The sequence below is a fragment of the Lagenorhynchus albirostris genome, chromosome 21 (assembly GCF_949774975.1).
Source record: "Lagenorhynchus albirostris chromosome 21, mLagAlb1.1, whole genome shotgun sequence".
In the NCBI taxonomy this organism is placed as follows: Eukaryota; Metazoa; Chordata; class Mammalia; order Artiodactyla; family Delphinidae; genus Lagenorhynchus; species Lagenorhynchus albirostris.
The window spans coordinates 14,228,776-14,248,377 of record NC_083115.1 but is presented as its reverse complement, the minus strand read 5'-3'; the positions used below and the strand labels follow the sequence as shown (position 1 = coordinate 14,248,377).

Below are 19,602 nucleotides of genomic sequence, written 5' to 3'. Positions count from 1 at the left end.
TTAAAGCCTCTGAGCAACATCAAAAACCTTATTATTTACTTATCGTGAAGCAAGATCGCTTATCATGTAGAAAAGTTCTCGGAACCCTTCTTGTCTCTCTCCACCGTCTCTCACCTTTCTGAAGACTTTAAATAGAAGCAAGGCCTTGGCAACGGAAATAATTTATCACATGGTTCAAATTACATTTGTGCCCTGGTACGAGTTTACCTATTATCTTGCACACAGATCTAAATTATAACCAGAGATGTAGGAATTACCCCCTTCCTATATACAAATGATGTTTTTAAAAGGTATACTTAAAAGCAGAATCTTTTGAAATCACTATATAATACTGAAAAACAGTATACATGTATTGTTATAGTGATTCAGCTGTATTGAAGTTCATGTTATATTGCTTCTTCAGATCTCTTATATTAACATTTAACCACAAATACTCTTTGTCAGATGCTTCAGATGCCAAGCACTATGCTTGTCTATAGACTAAAAAGATGATGAATTCATAGTCTCTGTAGACCAAAATATAAATGGATTCAATACAGACCAAATGACGAAATTGGATGCCCATTCAGGGGACCATACCATAGACCCAGTGAGAAGAATGGGGTTCATCTTTTGGAGGAGATGTCTGAAATGATCCGATCAATCACAACTTTCCTTCTTCTCCGCAATGATACACCAGTTTCCATGATCATTCCCAGAGCTCAGAATATGGAGCTCTGACACACTGTCCTTCAGCAGGCCATAGAGCTCGCCTTCTCGAAACACGTGGTAATAGCGCATAAAGGCACCAGATTCCAAAATGTCGGGCTGTTGTTCTTCGACAGAAATGGTGTCACCTGGGTTGGAATCTTTGGAATCAGCTGCAGAAATCCTCCTCCATATTTTACTAGCAGAAGGGGTACCCTCTTCTAAGTTACCTGCATCCGTACAATTCTCCCTGGTATTGGTGCTACCCAGAAAATTCCCGTCTCCATTTCTCCTCACGCCTCTTGGATGGTCTCCATTTAGGTGTTTGTGTGTGGCGGGCGCTCTCAGCCATTCCAGGTGTTTCTGAGAAGTCTCCACAAACACTTCCTCATCTAAATGTCGCTCTCCTGTCGAAAATGCCTCTGGATGATCTAAGTCGAAACTTGAGTGTCTTGAAGGCTGGGTGGATATCGCGCTATTGGCCCAACTTTCTGTGTTTTTCAAGGGTCTCATTTTTTCAATTTGCTTCCTCAGAGTTGATTCATCCAAAGATCTAGAGGAAAACCAGGATCGAAAAGATTTCCCCAGCGTGTTATAGAATCCGTTTTCTTCCTCGCCTTCCTTGGAAATATTTGCACAGCAGGTGCCAGCTAGAGCAGAGTCACGGTCCACGCTGCGGGACCGCCTCGAATCACAGCGCCCCTTAAAACAAACGGGACAGCGACACGCAGAGCAGGGAGGGGGGTAGGGATGGCTTCTTTCTGGATGCCCGCACTGCTTCTTTCTCCCAGGCTGGTTGGATTCCAAGAGGGGCTGGGAGCACAAGGCTTTGTTCCATGGAACAAGCACATCTTGCTTCTCAAAGTGCCGGTTCTTTTGTTCCATGGCCCAAACATAAATCATCAGCTGGCCTCCAGGAACTAAGACCCTGGCCATTTCCTTTATTGCTCTGATTCTTCTTTGTTTTGTAGAAAAATGATGTATGACTGAAAAAGAAGAAACTAGATCTCAGTGGGTATATACACAACGTAAACCTACACGTTTATAGGCTAGTATTTTCCATATAAAAATGATGCATCTTTTTTCCTAAATAAAGACTTTCATTAGAATTATATCACAACTGTTTTCTGGGTGGAAGAATGGTAAAGAGAGAGGTATGCTTTCTTTTTTAAAATTTTATATTGGACATATATACACTACCAAACGTAAGGTAGATAGCTAGTAGGAAGCAGCCGCATAGCACAGGGAGATCAGCTCGGTGCTTTGTGACCGCCTGGAGGGGTGGGATAGGGAGGGTGGGAGGGAGGGAGACGCAAGAGGGAAGAGATATGGGAACATGTGTATAGGTATAACTGATTCACTTTGTTATAAAGCAGAAACTAACACACCATTGTAAAGCAATTATACTCCAATAAAGGTGTAAAAAATAAATAAATAAAATAAAGTTCAGAAAAAGAATTTTATATTGGAGTATGGTTGATCAACAATATTGTGTTCGTTTCAGGTGTACAGCAAAGTGATTATACATATATCTATTCTTTTTCAAATTCTTTTCCCATCTAGGTTATCTATTACAGAATGTTGAGCAGAGTTCCCTGTGCTATACAATAGGTCCTTGCCGGTCATCTATCTTAAAACATGGTAGCGTGTACATGTCAATCCCGAACTCCCTAACTATTCCTTCTCCCCACCCTTCCCTGCCCCGGTAACCAGAAGTACATTCTCTAAATCTGTGAGTCTGTTTCTGTTTTGTAAATAAGTTCATTTGTATCATTTTTTTAAAAAATTCTACACATAAGTGATATCACATATTTGTCTTTGACTGACTTCACTTAGTATGATGCACTTTTGACATGTAGTAATGATTGCTTATAGTTTTGAATAATGTTAATATAATATGAAATTGTGTATACTTAAGAGAAAGCAGCTTATAGGTCATCATTTTACTTGCAGTCTTTGCAAAGTTAAAGTGAGAGTCAAGCAGGACTGCCTGTATCTAGTCTTAGGTGGGTTATTAGGCATATTTTTATCAAACAGTATATAGAACGCACTGGTCTGTTAGCTTCTAGAGTTTAATCACACTGTGTCAAGAGAAAACATCAAATTATTTTTCCACACATATGCCTATCACTTATCTCAGGTAGGAAATTAGCACTCAGGAAAGTCTGGACACTACTGCTCAGATATGAGTAGTGAGGGAACAGAGAAGATTAAACAGCTCCTGTAAGCTCAGCATAATCCAGACGTTGGTAATGGTTTCAGGCAAATACATCTCTTTAGTTTACCTGCCACAGAGAGATAGTAAGTGCCTAAAATGAGGTGATTATATGGCTAAAGGTGTCAAAGGAAGATTATACAAGAGGCACACTTTGTATTGTTCCCAATCAGGTTTGCTTTCCTATCAGCAGTGCACAAACCCTTGTTTCTCTTACTGTACCTTGCAGCAGTGCGAGAGGTATTAGGTTCAAATGCATTTAAAGAACAGGACACCACTGTATTTTGTCCTAGATCTACCAGTGACCAGCCTTGTGATCTCTGACCAATTACTTTACTTCACTAGGTGTCAGGCTGTTCTCCCCAATCCCCATCCCCAAAGAAAGGGCCCTTTATAATGGTCAGTTTGAGAGCTTACACTTCTCGAAGTATTGTCGTGGTCAATGAGCTAAAAGGGGGCAGTGAAGTCAGGACTGAGTAAGGCTTAGGACAGTACTAACGTTCACATCTATGACTACTCCTGGCCGTTAGTGTCCCCCATAACTTGCACCTCATTCGCTCTGGAACTTCCATGGGTGTGTTTTCTAAATGCAGGTGGTCCTCGTCATCTGTGGATTCTGTATCTGCAAATTTGCCTACTTGCTAAAATTGTCTTGTGACTTAAGAACTCAGTATGCTTAGCATTTTCGTAGTCATTCCTTGACATGCATAGAACAGCCAAAAAGTTGAGCCTCCCAAGGCACACGTTCCCAGCTGGGGTCCAGCGAGGAGATGCTCTGCCTTCCTGTCTCAGCTCTGGTGCTGTCAACAAGTGTCCTTTTCACAGTCTGTTTCGTGCCGTGTGTTTTCGCATTTTGGTGTTTTGTTGGTGATCTCTCTGTTGACGATCCCTCACAGCCCTGCCCCAGCACCGGCTGGAAGTGCTGTCTAGGGTTCGTAAGCCGTAAGGCTGCGATGTGTCTTACAGAGAAAATATGTGAGTTAGATGAGCTCCTTTTGGGTGTTATAGTGCTGCTGGCATGAGTTCAAAATTAAATAAGTCATCTTTAAACAGAAACACACATGAAACAAGATGAGGTGTTGATTAGTTGACAAAAGTATTGTGACCAGAGGCTTACAAGAACCTAATCCTATATTTCCCCTGGGAGCAATGGTTCAGTATTTGTTAATTCAGTGTTCATGGGACATTACAGAACATAACCACGGTGAATAATGAGAATTGACTGTATTCTTGTGTTTTGGCCATTAAACAAAAAACGCCATTAAACCAGGACTATTTTAATACAGTAATTTCTTTTTATCAGATTTATAGGTCTTCAACATTTCAGGATTCTTGGCTTCAGAAGTTGGTTTTTTTTTTTTTAAATATTTATTTATGTATTTGGCTGTGCCGGGTCTTAGTTGCAGCATGCAGGGTCTTTAGTTGCGGCATGTGGGATCTAGTTCCCTGACCAGGGATCAAACCCGGGGCCCCTGCAGTGGGAGCATGGAGTCTTAGCCACTGGACCACCAGGGAAGTCCCCATAAATTTTGTTTTTAAGGAAGAACATCTTTATATTTTTCATTCCTGAAATATTTGTTATGCGATAATCCATTTTAATACCATAATCTCACCCAGGAAATATCCGAATCTTTCATATTATATTTTATATTTATATTTAACATATAATACTAAGTAACTTTTAAGCCAAATGCTTTTGAAAAAGAAAAAATTTACAAATGAAGTTTTCATTACATATAAAATGTATTATACATGCCTATGCATACATGTTCTATTAAGAAACATTGTAAATGTAACCCAAATGGGACCTAAACATATATTTATATGAATTTTATCAATGTCAGGAAACTGTGTTGAATTTTAAAGGATAAAAATGTCCCCTCTTGTTTAAAAATCATAATCACAATTTAAAGGCAAAAGTAGTACTCAGTATATGTATCCTGTAGGATAGGGTGTTGAATCGAACAAGTGGGTAGGTAGAATTCAATGACTGGACTCCAGAATCAGAAATTACACAAGATCATCTTTAAAGTCCTGTTATATCTTGGGATTTTATGATGTATTGTTATTTAATTTTTCAAGGGTGTTTGTCTCATCTAACTGGAAGCATTCAGAATCCGTGGGCTTAGCATGAAGCAGAATTTTTCAACCTCAGCATTGTTGGCGTTTGTAAACAAGCTAGATGATTCTTTCTCGTGGGAGCTGGGGAGGCAGCAACTAGATGACAGCAGCACATACACATAACCAGTTGTGACAACCAAAAATGTCTCCAGACATTGACAGGCATCGCCTGAGGGTGGGGGCCGTGTAACCGCGAGTTGCGAACCACTGGCACAAATGGTTGGTTGACACTATTTCAACAGATGAACAAATTTTTATAAAATTTTGGTCATACTATACTTTTTTTTAACATCTTTATTGGAGTATGATTGCTTTACAATGGTGTGTTAGTTTCTGCTGCATAACAAAGTGAATCAGCTCTCCAGACACATGTCGTACTATTCTAAAAGTAAGCAGAAAGACTGTTTCTTTTTGTAATCTGTGAGTAAAACATAAGGAATGTATAATTAGGTATGATGTGTACTGTCTCATTATTAAGTGACATGGAAAACTATATATTTAAAACTATATTTCTTCATGTTAAGCAAGAAATGCCAACATACAGAATTCTAAATAGCGAAGTAAATATATATGGACATAGGAGAGATGGTTTATTGAAAGTTCTCATAATATAGTTCTAAATGTAAAATCTAATTGGAAATTGACTGCACCACGTTAATTTATAGTTACAGTTCATAAAAACACACGCTGGGTTTCCACCTAAGGAAGCATTTTTCATTGGAAGATGGCAACCAGGTGTGCTCCATTTCCTCTGTGGGCAGGAGACTTAAACTGAAAGAAAAGAAAGACTTAACCATGTACAACATGGAGCATTTCCCCAAAGTAAGAAAGTTGGTCAGTAACCCCACGCCTGCAACAGTGGTTCAGCAGCACAGGCTCTTTGTAGGTAGCCAGCTGTATAGACTCTACAACTAAAGTAAACAATAGAAGAGCAAAAAAATACACTTCTCTGACCTCCCTCCAATTTCTGGTTCTTTAGGTGGCATGACCAAACCAAAATTTCTTCCTACTAAAGATTCAGAGCATGGTATAGTGTTGCTTGGTTCAACAAGAATCCCTTCTCTTAATGCTTAAAACCAAATGGACTTAACAGTTTCAAACTGTTAAGCAAGGAAGTAGGGCTGTCAAAGAGCAGGTTTCCATGGCAACCACCTCCTGCCAGTCCTAACTAGTTCCAAGGTTATGGCATTCAAGCCGGCATCCCCTCACTATGCAAAGATACAGGCCCCAGCTAATGGTGGAAATACCGATTTCTCATATAGTCCAGGACGGAGCATACAGTCTTATTCCATATGTTTATCTGCAGTCAGTTTTATATAGATTCACCTTGCTTTGATAAAGCTTGTTATATTCAAATACATTAATTTGCAAAAGATTTTTCACTTTGGGAAAGGATTTGCCACGAGATTTCCTTAAATAACATGATTCCCCAGCATACTTAAACATGACTAACACACTAAGTTTCAGGGCTATATGTATTGAGTAAAATGACCCTTACCTGTGTATATTTCAAGCATGGATTTTTGCTGTTTCTTTTCATTTTTGGCATGTATATCTTATGGGCACACTTGTTGGGGGAATATGAGGAATGTATTCCCTAGGTTTATGAACAGTCTCTGGCAGTAAGAGAGCAGAGTGGCACTATAAAAACAAGGCAATCTGGGACCAGGTGGGACCATCTTCCCCAGCGACTTTTGTACAGTGAGTGGCAGGTTGGTGACACATCCTTCCAGTGACATTCAGTGCCTTAGTCCCACAATATTCTGCTAATAAAGGGCACACCTGTGGCCTGGAAAAGGTAATATGACTTCTAAAGATCTACTTCACGTTGAAAGAATCTGCCTTCATTTCAATAGAACAAAGTACTATTTTCAATGAGTACAATTCCTCCAATACTTTCTTACTCGTAAGTGAAAGAAATTGGAATGAGTCATCAAAAAGAAGAAAACAACAGTTTGAGGGTTGAACTAGTAAAAACAATCATATGTACCACCATAGTACATTTGAACTTAGTAAAATAGTTCAGTTGCAATATTTTTAAAAATTAGATAAAAATGAATTACATAGATCTTTCTACAAAGAATGGATGTTGAGTTGTGAGAGCAGCCTCAACCAGGTAACGTTATTCTCATGGTGAAGAGTGAATGCGTGACGGGGCTGCCTTACCTCCTATGGAGATGATGGCGTCGAAGCCCTGATCCCTAAAGGGGAGATTAAGGTTGTCACATACCATGACTTCACATCCTCTACTCCGGGCAATCTCTACCAATGGCGCACAGTAGTCACAGCCCAGGGTATGTACCTGGCTGTTCACTTTAAGATACTTTCCGGTTCCACAACCTGTAAGAGAAAAACCTGTGTTACACGCTATCCTTAATGGAAAGTGGAACATTGTCGGTTACTTTGTCTTATCACAGGGAATAGAAATAACTTGATACAGGCAAACCTCGGAGATGCTGCGGGTTCCATTCCAGACCATTGCAATAAAGCGAATGTCACAATGAAGCGAGTCACATGACTCTTTTGGCTTCTCAGTGCATTTAAAAGTTACATTTACACTATACTGTGGTCTGTTCAGTGTCCAACGGCATTATGTCTACAAAAACAATGTACATACCTTAATTTTAAAACAGTGTATTGCTAAGAAATGTTAACCATCATCTGAGCCTTCAGCAAGTCATAATGTTTTTGCTGGTGGAGGGTTTGAAATACTGTGAGAATTACCAAAATGTGACACAGAGACGCGAAGTGAGCAAATGGTGTTGGAAAAATAGCACCAATAGACTGGCTCAGTGCAGGGTTGCCACAAACCTTTAGTTGGTACAAAACACAATACAGAATCTGGGAAGTGCAATAAAATGAGGTCTGCCTGTATTAACTAACCAAGACAGAACACAACATGGATTGAAGGTACACACAAAAACAAAAAGAAAAGCCTTCAGGGAGCACATACATGTTTTTATATAGGAGATAAGAGGAAACGAAAATGGGAAAAAGAAATATTATTCATTGTATATTTAATGAGGTCATGTCCATAGGGCTTTCTTAACAAGATAGCACAATCAAGAAATGTCAGCTGGCCTCCAGCAGAGAATAATAGTTCCCTAGGATCTTAGTGACAAGGTCCAGTCTCTTTACAAAAGTTACCTTCACACACATATTTCATTATGTTTAGGTCTACATGTTCTGGGCATTTATTCTTGTGTTATCTTGCCAAACCTTCATCACTTGCTGGCTATATAAAACAGACTACTGTCAACAACTTTTCAATGGGTATAGATAAAATAACTTACACAATAAAACAGGCCTTTCAAAAATTTAAAATTTGAATGAAAAAAGGATTTCAGCGTCTTTTTATCCAATCTGTTGTCAGTGCTAGGTTTTAAATGATCTCTATTAACTCTGAATACAACTCTGACAAAGAACTATTTTTTCTTAAATAGACCATTTAAAAAAAAAAATTATTTGTTTACTTGGCTGCACCGGGTCTTAGTTGTGGCACACGGGATCTTTAGTTGCGTCATGCAGGATCTAGTTCCCTGACCAGGGATTGAACGCGGGCCCCCTGCATTGGGAGCTCGGAGTCTTAACCACTGGACCACCAGGAAAGTCCCTTAAATAGACCATTTTTGACATTCACTTTCTGGTGGCAGAGACCCAAGTAATTCAAGATTTACACAGCCCAAAGATTTAGATCAGTCAGATCTCACAGATATTATGGTGAAGAAGGTAGTAACATAAAGGAATAATCATCTTGAAACAAAGCCTTCTGTGATCTGGTACCTAGTATTTTATTCTAGCACAGACATATCATCTATTTATTTTTTCAGAAATATTAAAAATGTCATTAGAGTTGATATCCCTACCTGCTGGCATTAGCTATAAATTTTTTTGCCTGAAAAATGTCTACCACTATTCAAAGATGATTAGTTTGCTGCTTTTGAAATACATCTCAACACTCTTTGATAACTCCTCCTTAATAGGTGCTATTCAAAATTACGAGACACTAAAAGCAGAATTAAGATTCATTGATGCCAGCTGAGACAGTGGAGAGCTTGTGAGTAAAAAATAAGATTTCCAGCTTCATTATTTCAATGTAAATGATTGAGGTCTTGGAAATATTTTAGATCTCATAGCCACTGTTCCTAAGAATGCTTTTGCAAAAAAGGATCCAATATTTGAGGGCAATCATGGGGAAAATATAATTCACAAAGTATTTTAAAATTGAAATCCCGAACATTTCAAAGACGATGCTCATATTTTAAGAAAAATCATCTTGTAAATTTTTTTGCTGTTTTGAACTGGCTCAGGGGATACATTTAGAGAAATGAAAGGGAAAATTACTTCAAAGATACTAATAAAAACAGGTTCATAGAACATTGGAGCTAGAGGGACTTGTTCAGAGAGCATATGGTAACAATGAGGAAACTGAGGTCTTTTCAGATCTCATCATCTCCTGAAACGTTTCCAGTGCCCCTGATACCTTTGATATCCTGTATTTGTTTCTCTCTTTTTTTTTTTATTTGCAGCCATGCCGCGAGGCTTGTGGGATCTCAGTTCCCCGACTAGGGACTGAACCCGGGGCCACGGCAGTGAAAGCACCGAGTCCTAACCACTGGACTGCCAGGGAAGTCCCCTGTATTCATTTCTAATGGCATTCATTTTTAAGGATAGTAATGGAACTCCTGAATATGATGCAATTATCCATTTTCAAAGTGCAGACACCGAGATGCTAGAGAGGGGAGATTTTATCCTAATGAGGAAATCAAGAATACTGCCAAGGCTAGTCCCTCATTATCTTAAACATGCAAGAAATAAATCAGAACATTTTTGGTACTGCAGCTCCTGTACACAACAGTCATGCTCCTTTACAAAATCTCAGTGATAACCTTCTGTAGTTCTGCAGAGATACCGTAGCAAGTGTCTGCATTGCTTCTCTTCCCCTCTATTTTGTATTCTGCACCTCACTACAACTAAGGAAGAAAACAGGTAATTGCCTCAATTCAACAAGATATTTTGGCCCATGGTGGGCGAGTATTTGCTAGAAATAATTAATCTGAATGTTCCCTCTGAAGTTTGCAGAAAGAACTACATTTTATAAATTAAGAGTTTTTTGCTAAGACCTTATCTGAAAGAGAATTCTCTTTTGCTATGGGAAAAGGAAGAATATAGCCTATTTACTTCTCCTTTTATGTACATCTTTTGAAGTCAGAGATGAGGCACTATGTTTTATTCTGCAGGCCTGGTGCCTGCCCTTTAGTAGGAGCTCTAAATGTGTATTGACTCAGGGAAGGAATGGTAATTAGAGAATAACTTAGCAAATGAAGTCTGACCATAGACTATGGGAATAAATAATTGAGAGTTAAAAGGCAAGAAGAATTTTAATTCTTGAAAAATTAATTTTAGTTATGTATACAAAAATAAACATTTCAATACTATTAGGATAGTTGTCTCTGATGTCACGTAGAAAGGTCACCTTGCTCAAAAAAGAATCTAGTTCTAGTCTTTATTCTGCTTCCTAAACTAATCCAAGTAAAGCCCTCAAACCACAGAACACCTTCCATGTATCATCTTCTTTTTTTTTTCAAATGTTACAGTCCATTTTTATTCATAATTGATTAGTTTAATACTTGCTTGAATTGAGAGAAATATGGGTTATATATATATATAGGGATAAGGTTATAATAAAATGGTTTGGTTAACCAAATGTGGTTCAGTTTGATTTTTTATTTAATTTAATTTATTTATTTATTTTTGCGGTACGCGGGCCTCTCACTGTTGTGGCCTCTCCCGTTGCGGAGCACAGGCTCCGGACGCGCAGGCCCAGCGGCCATGGCTCACGGGCCCAGCCGCTCCGCGGCCCGTGGGATCTTCTCAGACCGGGGCACGAACCTGTGTCCCCCCGCATCGGCAGGCAGACTCTCAACCACTGCGCCACCAGAGAAGCCCATTTTATTTTATTTAAAAAAATTTTTTTTGGAGTATAGTTGATTTACAATGTTGTGTTACTTTCTGCTGCACAGCAAAGTGAATTAGTTATACATATACATATATCCACTCTTTTTTTTTTTTAGATTCTTTTCCCTTATGGGCCATTACAGAGTATTGAGTAGAGTTCTCTGTGCTATAGAGCAGGGTCTTATTATTTATCTCTTTTATATATAGTAATGTGTATATGTCAGTCCCAGACTCCCAGTTTATCCCTGGCATGCACCATCTTCTAATGGCCTTAAATTACTAGCCCATTTCAGGAAAAGGTATTGCCTTAATTGTAAAGATCGCAGGATTTCCTGAGGGTACTTTGCATTTCTGCTGGCTTTGAATCATCAATGCTCTTTATATTTAAACTACAGTTCCTGCTCACTTCATTCCTGATACCTGCCCTGAAGAGTAAGGTTCCATCAGGAGCCATTATCACACATCTCAGCAGATCAGCTGGGAGTGGGGTGATGAGCTTAATAAAATTTAGCCAATAAAAAAATCGCACCACTAAAATAGCGAAGCAGCTAGATAATTCCTGTATGGGCAACTGGAACCCGATTACCTCTGCCTGTTTTTTACCTATGCAAAGTTTTATTAGTCATTAATTATAAATTGCTAATCTAATAACCAGTCAGATTAAACTGTTGATGATTTTACCTAAGTGGAAAACCTAGAAAGAAAAAATATTTCCTTTTGGAGATAGTCATCTTGTTCTACTTCCTTTTTTTTCTACTAATCCCTTTGGGCTTCTTTCTTTCCTTTTCATTGATTTCTTCTTCATTTCAATTTTATTTTAAAACTTGTCTTTCACTGTATAATCAAAATATTCTTATTTACTTATTGAGTGGTAAAAAGTGTAAATAGTACAAAAATCAAAAGATACAAATGGGTAAAATAATATTTACTAGATACATTTATTGATTTGCACAGCGGTATTAAAGAATATTATTTGTGCCATAATTTGTAGTAGCAAAATGTAGCAAACAACATACATATCTGTTGGTGTGGTGTTATCAGCATAGAAGGCTATGCAGCTTTTAATAGTTAGCAGCTCTATGAGAACAAACATGGAGTGATCTCAGTATATTAAAAGAAACGAGCTAGGTGTATAGCAGTTTGTGTAACATACTAATTTGTGTAATTGAAAAAGGGAATCCACCCATGCACACACTTATATGCACAAATATGCTTATATTTATGTGAAATACCTCAAGAAGGTTATACAAGAAGCTAAGAGCATGGTGCCTCTGATGTGGGTTACTTGGTGCTGGAAGACTGGAATGAGAGAATATTTTTCACTGTACATTTTTTTGTACCTTGTTGTTAAGCCATTTAAATGGATTACCTATCAGAAATATTTTAGGGGCTCCCCTGGTGGCGCAGTGGTTGAGAGTCCGCCTGCCGATGCAGGGGACACGGGTTTGTGCCCCGGTCTGGGAAGATCCCACATGCCGTGGAGCAGCGGCTGGGCCCGTGAGCCATGGCCACTGAGCCTGCGCGTCCAGAGCCTGTGCTCCGCAACGGGAGAGGCCACAACAGTGAGAGGCCCGCGTACAGGAAAAAAAAAAAAAAATTTTAGGCAATTTGTATTCCCCCCATTTTTGAACTGTTTGTTCATATGGTTTCATCATTTTGCAGGGGGTTGTTGGTCTTTTTCATACTGACTTTGAAGAAGGCTCCACGGAGTAAGAAAATTGTCTATTTTTCTATCAGATATAGTGCAGATATTTTTACCTAGTTTGTTTTTGTTTTTTTACTTCATTTATATATTTGTCTAGAAATTTGCCTTGTAGAACCTTTTAAATTTTATGTTGTCAAAAATACCAATGCAATTAATCCTCATTACTCACAGACTCTCTATCTGCCTCTTCACCTAACTGCTAAAATTTATTTGCAGGGCCCAAGTCTGTACTGGCAGTGCATGCGTGTAAAGCTTTAAACAGAAACACACGTGAAACAAGGTTAGGTATTGATCAATTGACAAAAATATTGTGACCACAGGCTCCTAGGAACCTAATCCAGTATTTCCCCTAGGGCAATAACTCAGTATTCACTAATTCAGGGTTCATGGAAACTTTATAGAACCTAACTACTGTGGATAATGACAATCAACTGTATTTTATTTTATGACTTCTCCCTTTTTTTGTGTCATACATTGAGAGGCCTTTTGCTTTTGAGAATTTTTTTAAATTATATAGTCATCATCTAGTCCTTTAATGAATTCATTTTCTTATTCTTAAATCTTTGCTCCATTTGGAATTTTTGGTGTAAGGTATGAGAAAGTAGCATATATATTCTGTTGTCCCCAAACCTTTTCCTCCCAACTGATTTAAGATTCTGGTACTTTGCTTATATTATGAGTGGTAAGAGTTCCAAACTCACTGCATTTTATGAAACCAGATTTTTTTTTAAAGTTGACATGATAGAGACGTTTTTAAAGACTCTCCACTTCTACGTGACATGTACCCCTTCCCCAAATTCTACACTGCTCGCACCATCTTTAACAAGCCAAAAGCCCTGGGCACATCTGTTTCTCTTACCAGAATTTAGAGTGAATGTCAAATTAGATGGAACTTGTAACTGTAGACTTACGATTCTTACGGTGCCGTATGCATGTAATTGCTAGAAAGCAGTTTTCAGTGGGCATGCTTCAAATAGGAATCCTACCATGTCTTAAAACTTAATCTTAGATCTCCTGGGCTGTGATTTACCACTTCTAGATTCCAAAAGATACTGAGCCAAAGTCCTCCAAGCAAATCATTATTTGCTTGATTATGAAGATATGATCTAATTAAAGATATGCTCTAATAATAAGACCCCTAAGGAATAGTTAGGGGAAAGGATCCATGAGCTTCATAAGAGGTTACAGGACCTCTTCTATAATCTCACAGTTCTGGCTCTTCTGCAGAAGGCGTGAGAGCTACTCAGCGTAAGCCGCCAAAACACTGTATTCACGAATGTGAATATCTCTAAGTTTATTATTTTTTTAAATCATTCAGTGTTTTTTAAAGTATTTTTAAAATTAATTAATTTATTTTTTGGCTCTGTTGGGTCTTCGTTGCTGCGTGAGGGCTTTCTCTAGTTGCGGCGAGCGGGGGCTACTCTTCGTTGCGGTGCGCGGACTTCTCATCGCGGTGGCTTCTCTTGTTGCACAGCACGGGCTCTAGGCGCACGGGCTTCAGTACTTGTGGCACGTGGGCTCAGTAGTTGTGGCTTGCGGGCTGTAGCGCGCATCCCAGTAGCTGTGGCGCACGGGCTTAGTTGCTCCGCAGCATGTGGGACTTCCCGGACCAGGGCTCGAACCCGTGTCCCCTGCACTGGCAGGCGGATTCTTAACCACTGCGCCACCAGGGAAGTCCACTCTGAATTTAAAATGGTCAGTTTCACAAGCGGCCATTTCAATCCTGATTTATTCAAGCAACGTCAGGTTGATTTTTGTGGGAGGACGTGCACGAAGGCTCTGAAAAAATTGCCACTGTCTATATGTAGATTTGAGGGGCTTTTCTACTTTCTGGCTTGACTGTATGAATTTCTGCTATCAAGTGAATATTCCAGGTGCTGACATGCCAAGGACACAATTTCAGACTTCTGGTTAGAACAGAAATGAAAAATGAATCTGAAAAGGAAAGGCATGACGGAATATATTTCAGATTACGTGGCACCGCCCCAGGTTACCTATGTCAGCGATGAGGCTGCCAGGCTTCTGGTCCTGGAGGAACTGGCGGACACGAGGCCAGGCTTTGCTCTGCAAGTCGCTGAAGTAAGGAGCGGTGCTCTCATACACATCGTGCACGTGCTGCTTCTCCAGCTGGGCAGCTGCATGATCCATCCTGGGGAAAACAGGGCCACGCCAAGGAGTGCAGTTCAGAGTAGGCACCAGAGATGGCTGATGGGGATGCAGATTTCCTAAAATTGGGAACTTACAACTGCCAAGATTGTGTTGCTTTTATACTTTTTTTTTTCTGGCCATGCCACGTGGCATGTGGGATCTTAGTTCCCTGACCAGGGATCAGAACCACAGCCCCTGCACTGGAAGCACGGAGCCTTAACCAATGGACCACCAGGGAAGCCCCTGTTTTTATACTTTCTTATAAGCTGCAAAGAACACAGCCTTCACTGGAACCTCACCAGAGTTGTCAAAAGGCTAGCAAATACATCCTTCTTACCTGCACATCTTCAGAAAACAGTCATTTGGGAATGAGCTAATTATAGTATGTTTCTCTGAAAGATCAATTCTTTCAGAGAAAGGTTCACTTTGGATAAAATCGTTCTATCGGATGCTAAATAGATTTTAAAATTTCATAGCATGTCGCTCAGCACTCCAATCCAATCACAAAGCCCAATTGATTCTACCTTTTTAATTTTTTTGGATTCCAACCATTTCTCTATATCCTACTGATTCTGTTTTAGAAAAGGTCCTCATTTCTTGCCTGAATTGCTTCAACAGGCTGTAAACAGTTTTGTTTGTTTGTTTGTTTGCCCTTCAATCCCTTGTTTTTCTACAACATAAGTCTTACTGTGTTGCTTCGTATCTTAGACTTCTTCAAAGGCATTTTATAGCTTGTCTGATCAAGTTCAGGTATTTCAGGGGGCATACGAGGCTCTTTTTGATCTGGCCTCCATTTTCCTCTTGAAGCCATTTCTCACTGCCCTTCCCCAGCATCAGATGCACCTGTAATACTCAGTGATCGTGGCTTCTCAGGCATGACACAGCCCGTGTCATCCAGGGGCTGGACGGGTGCTGTGCGTTACCAGGCGAACTCCTGTTCATCCTTGGCATAGGCATCGCCTCCTCCAGGAAGACTTCCCTGACTTCTATGCAGGATAAGGGCAATCAGAAAGGAGTGGGCAGAGTACAAGAGCAGCTCTTAGAGGCCTCTGCTTATTTGGGGTTTGATCTTTTAATTATTGTGGCATGTGAGTGAGGAGTAGTATCCCAGGGAAGGGCTCAGAATGTGGCTTTTTACCGATCAATATGAAAGTATTTTTAATCTCTGAAGAACCCATTTGACCCTACTTGTGCGTACCAGCTAGCTCAGTCCTGCCCCTTGTACTCCTGTTGCATCCCATGCATCCTCTACAGATTACCAAGGGCTGTAACAGTCTGTTAGATATTTTTCTCTAGCACTGGCTGGAAGATCCTAGGTAATGAGGACTTATCTTACTTAACGCTGAATCCTCAGTAGTTAGCACACAGCAGACCTTCAAAAAATGAACAAACAAGCAAACAAACAAGCAGTATGGACTCTGAGTACAGAGGGTAACATTGGCTTTGGTAGAAGAGAGTAACCTGGGGAGTGTGGGAAGAGAGGGGACCCTACACCCACAAGCTTGTAGATGGGAATATGGTAAGAGAAGGTATTGTCCTTGCACAGCCTCTGTGTTCCCTCCATACGCCCACCCCCTCATTACTCCCAGTCTAGGAAGTAGGAAGCACTTGGGTAAGATGGCATCTGACTAGTTACTCCACTGTAAAGTGCCTACCCCTCCGCCACCCCTCCCCGGCTTTCTATTTAAGAAATATGAGAGATACTTTGAGACCATGTAAATATCCTGTTTCTCATCATCTCACTCACCACTTTTAGCATACAATCCATTGATGCCTCTTTCTAACTGAAGTGTAGTTGATTTAAAATATTGTATTAGCTTCAGGTGTACAACATAGTGATTCAATATTTTTATAGATTATACTCCACTTAAAGTTATTACAAAGTAATGACTGTATTTCCCTGTGCTGTACAATGTAAACTTGTTGCTTATCTATTTTATACGTAGTAGCTTATATCTCTTAATTCCATAACCCTCTTTTGCCCCTCCCCTTTCCCCCACTGGTAACCACTAGTTTGCTCTCTATATCTGTGAGTCTGTTTCTGTTTTGTTACATACATTCATTTGTTTTATTTTTTAGATTCCACATGTAAGTGAAATCATATGGTGTTTGTCTTTCTCTTTCTGACTTAATGTCACTAAGCATAATATCCTCTAGGTCCATCCACGTTGCTGCAAATGGCAGAATTTCATTCGTTTTTTATGGCTGAGTAATACTATCACTAAATGATAATATTCTAATTCCATCATTCCCTCAACTGTGAGGAAGAGCTTCTCAGGATTTACTCTTAAAACAAACTAGCAGTAGGTTATCCCTAATTACCACGGACCTGCCCACAGTCCCTGCAAAAAATCTGGCAAACTCCTGACAGAGTACAAATCTCATTTGTGATGTCTGACAAAACTTCCACCCAAACTGAAACAGCTTATATTGCACCCTCAACTAGAATTTACAAAGTAAACATATGGCTGGCTATAACTGCCTACACATGAGAAAAACCCAAACACTGAGCGCTTTTCTCTTTAATCAAAATCTCAGTAGACTTAAGTCTGTTTAAAACTTTCCCCCCTCAAGGAATCCATCAGGCAATACAGTCTTGAGAACCGTAAAACAAATAAATTTTAATACTTTATTGCACTTGCCAATGTTAAGTGGCAATCAACATAAACTCGATTCCCCTCCATCTGGCTCCAACTATAAGCTCAGAATCTGTAGTATCTGAACAACACCCCGTGGAGACCTTTCTCTAAGTCTTCCCCCCAAGTTGCCCTCCTTCTACTATAAACAGGTAGCCTCAAAGAGCTATTATAAAGTGTGTGAACAATATAAATCCATTTTGTTTATTTTACACTTAAGATTATATTCTGCAGAATATATAGCTGACCATGAAATTGATTTGTAGAGTTGGGGCCATCTAATATGACATTTTCAACAGTCTGTGGGTTTAAATTTCCTGCAGTATACACATATGCAAATTCCTTGTGAATCCGGTAATATGACTAAGCTAGTAAGACTAGTACTAAAGTAGTAACATAGGGTTCAAGCTGGAGCTAGGCAGGTAGGGTTTGGTTTAGCCAGGCTTCTTAATCTGTGTGCTGACAAATTCCAGGCCTTGGAGCTGATGCCTTGTTGGTGAGTCATGAAAGAAGAGAAAGTAATTTGAAAGGGACAGAGAAGTCAGAACGTAATGCACCAAAAACTTGAGGAACTATTTTGGACTTTAAGTGCAATGGAAAGTGGTTCCTTGGAAAGCAGAAAAGAGGAGAGAACGTGCTAGGAAGTTAATAGGAGAGGTCAGTGGCTTGGTGTGTTTTCCATGGAGAGAGGAGCAAAGAGAGAAACGTCAGCATTCTTGCTTCTAGCCACAGGGTGGTCAGTAACAGGTCACAGATGTTTGTTTTTCCTGTTCTGGGCATGTAACTAGGATAACACTTGTCTACCCAGCTTGATTCAGGCAAAGCCATGGGGCTTGCTTTGACCATTACGTGTGATCAGAGAAGATGTGAATCACTTCTGGGCAGAGGCTCTACGAGCCAGTGTGTGTCTCTGCGATCCTGGAAGCAACAGCCCAGGTCCCTGAGTGACTCCCCTTTATGGATGGACAGTGTGCATGTTTTAAGCCAAAAATAAGGGAACAGACAGCTCATCATAAAGGATGTTGATTATCTATCTAGATAATGAAAAAGTAAAAACTATCAATCATATTCTGTTAGAAGATAACTTGTTACTATGTGAGTTTGTCCTGTTTTTTCTTTATAAATACTAATACTTTTTACTGTAGATAGAACAAAATTGGGAGAAAACAGAATACGGTTCCATATCCCACTTTTTTAAACTTCATTTAATTTTGTGAGCCAAGGAAGGAAAGGAGAGAGGCAGGGAGAAAGGACGCTAATATCTGTGGACCTGAAAGCGTGAAGGCATCACGGTATTGCTGGAAGCGGTTTCTGTCAACGTGTGTGTGTGTGTATTTAACAGTAAGACATTAGTTTGAAAAAGAAGAGAATCTGTCAAAGGTAGTAGTGAAAAATAATTTTGGAGATCTAAGATTCGAGGGAATACTTAATCTCTCTCCAAGCCTGAGCCCAAGCATTTTTGACCATTATTTACAATCCCAGACATTTCAGAGATTAAATACTTTTAAAAATTTCTGCTTACCCACTCTTCCTTTGAGGAACTGCACCTCTCTTTGGACTTCGAGTGATGCTGGAACCTGCCAGTCACGTAGGACAGGGGTGGACACATGACCTAATCTAGGACAATCATTCTCTCTCCCCTGGGAAACTGACAAGAGGTAGTTGAAGTCAGATCACTAAAGAAATATCCTCCAGTTTCTCCTAAGTCTTACCTTTCCTGAGGTTTGGTTTGCAGCTCTTCTGTTCTATCAGCTACTTAGTATACTCCCAACAAATCCCTCCTCGTTTGTTTTGATGTTTGCAGGCAAAGCACTTTATTTCAGACTTGAATTCATCTTCACGATCACCACGTGGACGTCAGGGGGTGTCACAGTGGAAGAGATGTGCTGTGGCCACCAGAGTCCCAAGAGGACTTGCCACACGTAGATGAAAGGACTCTTGTTGGAGCCCTCTGGCAACAGAACATGGTGGGATGCAATGTCCTATTGGAACCAATGCTAGACTAAGAGAAGATCAGAGCTGTTGTCATAGTGCTGCCATCTTTGCCACCTGTCCGTCTTTCTTTTCTGTGCTGCCACAACCTAGTATCTGAGCTGTTCTTACAGCTTTCTAGTTGGTCTCTCTGTCCCCCT

At 39.8% G+C, this 19,602-nt stretch overlaps 1 protein-coding gene across 1 annotated transcript; it reads right to left on the bottom strand.

The window, feature by feature from the left end:
• Positions 1–510: 510 nt before the first annotated feature.
• TRMT9B (tRNA methyltransferase 9B (putative)) lies at positions 511–19,224 on the bottom strand. Its single transcript, XM_060136370.1, has 4 exons — positions 19,183–19,224; positions 14,681–14,835; positions 7,190–7,363; positions 511–1,673 (listed from the first exon to the last, which is right to left on the bottom strand). The coding sequence occupies exons 2-4, from the start codon at positions 14,832–14,834 to the stop codon at positions 640–642; spliced, it is 1,362 nt and encodes a 453-aa protein (XP_059992353.1). The 5' UTR covers position 14,835; positions 19,183–19,224; the 3' UTR covers positions 511–639.
• Between the last annotated feature and the right edge of the window lie 378 nt (positions 19,225–19,602).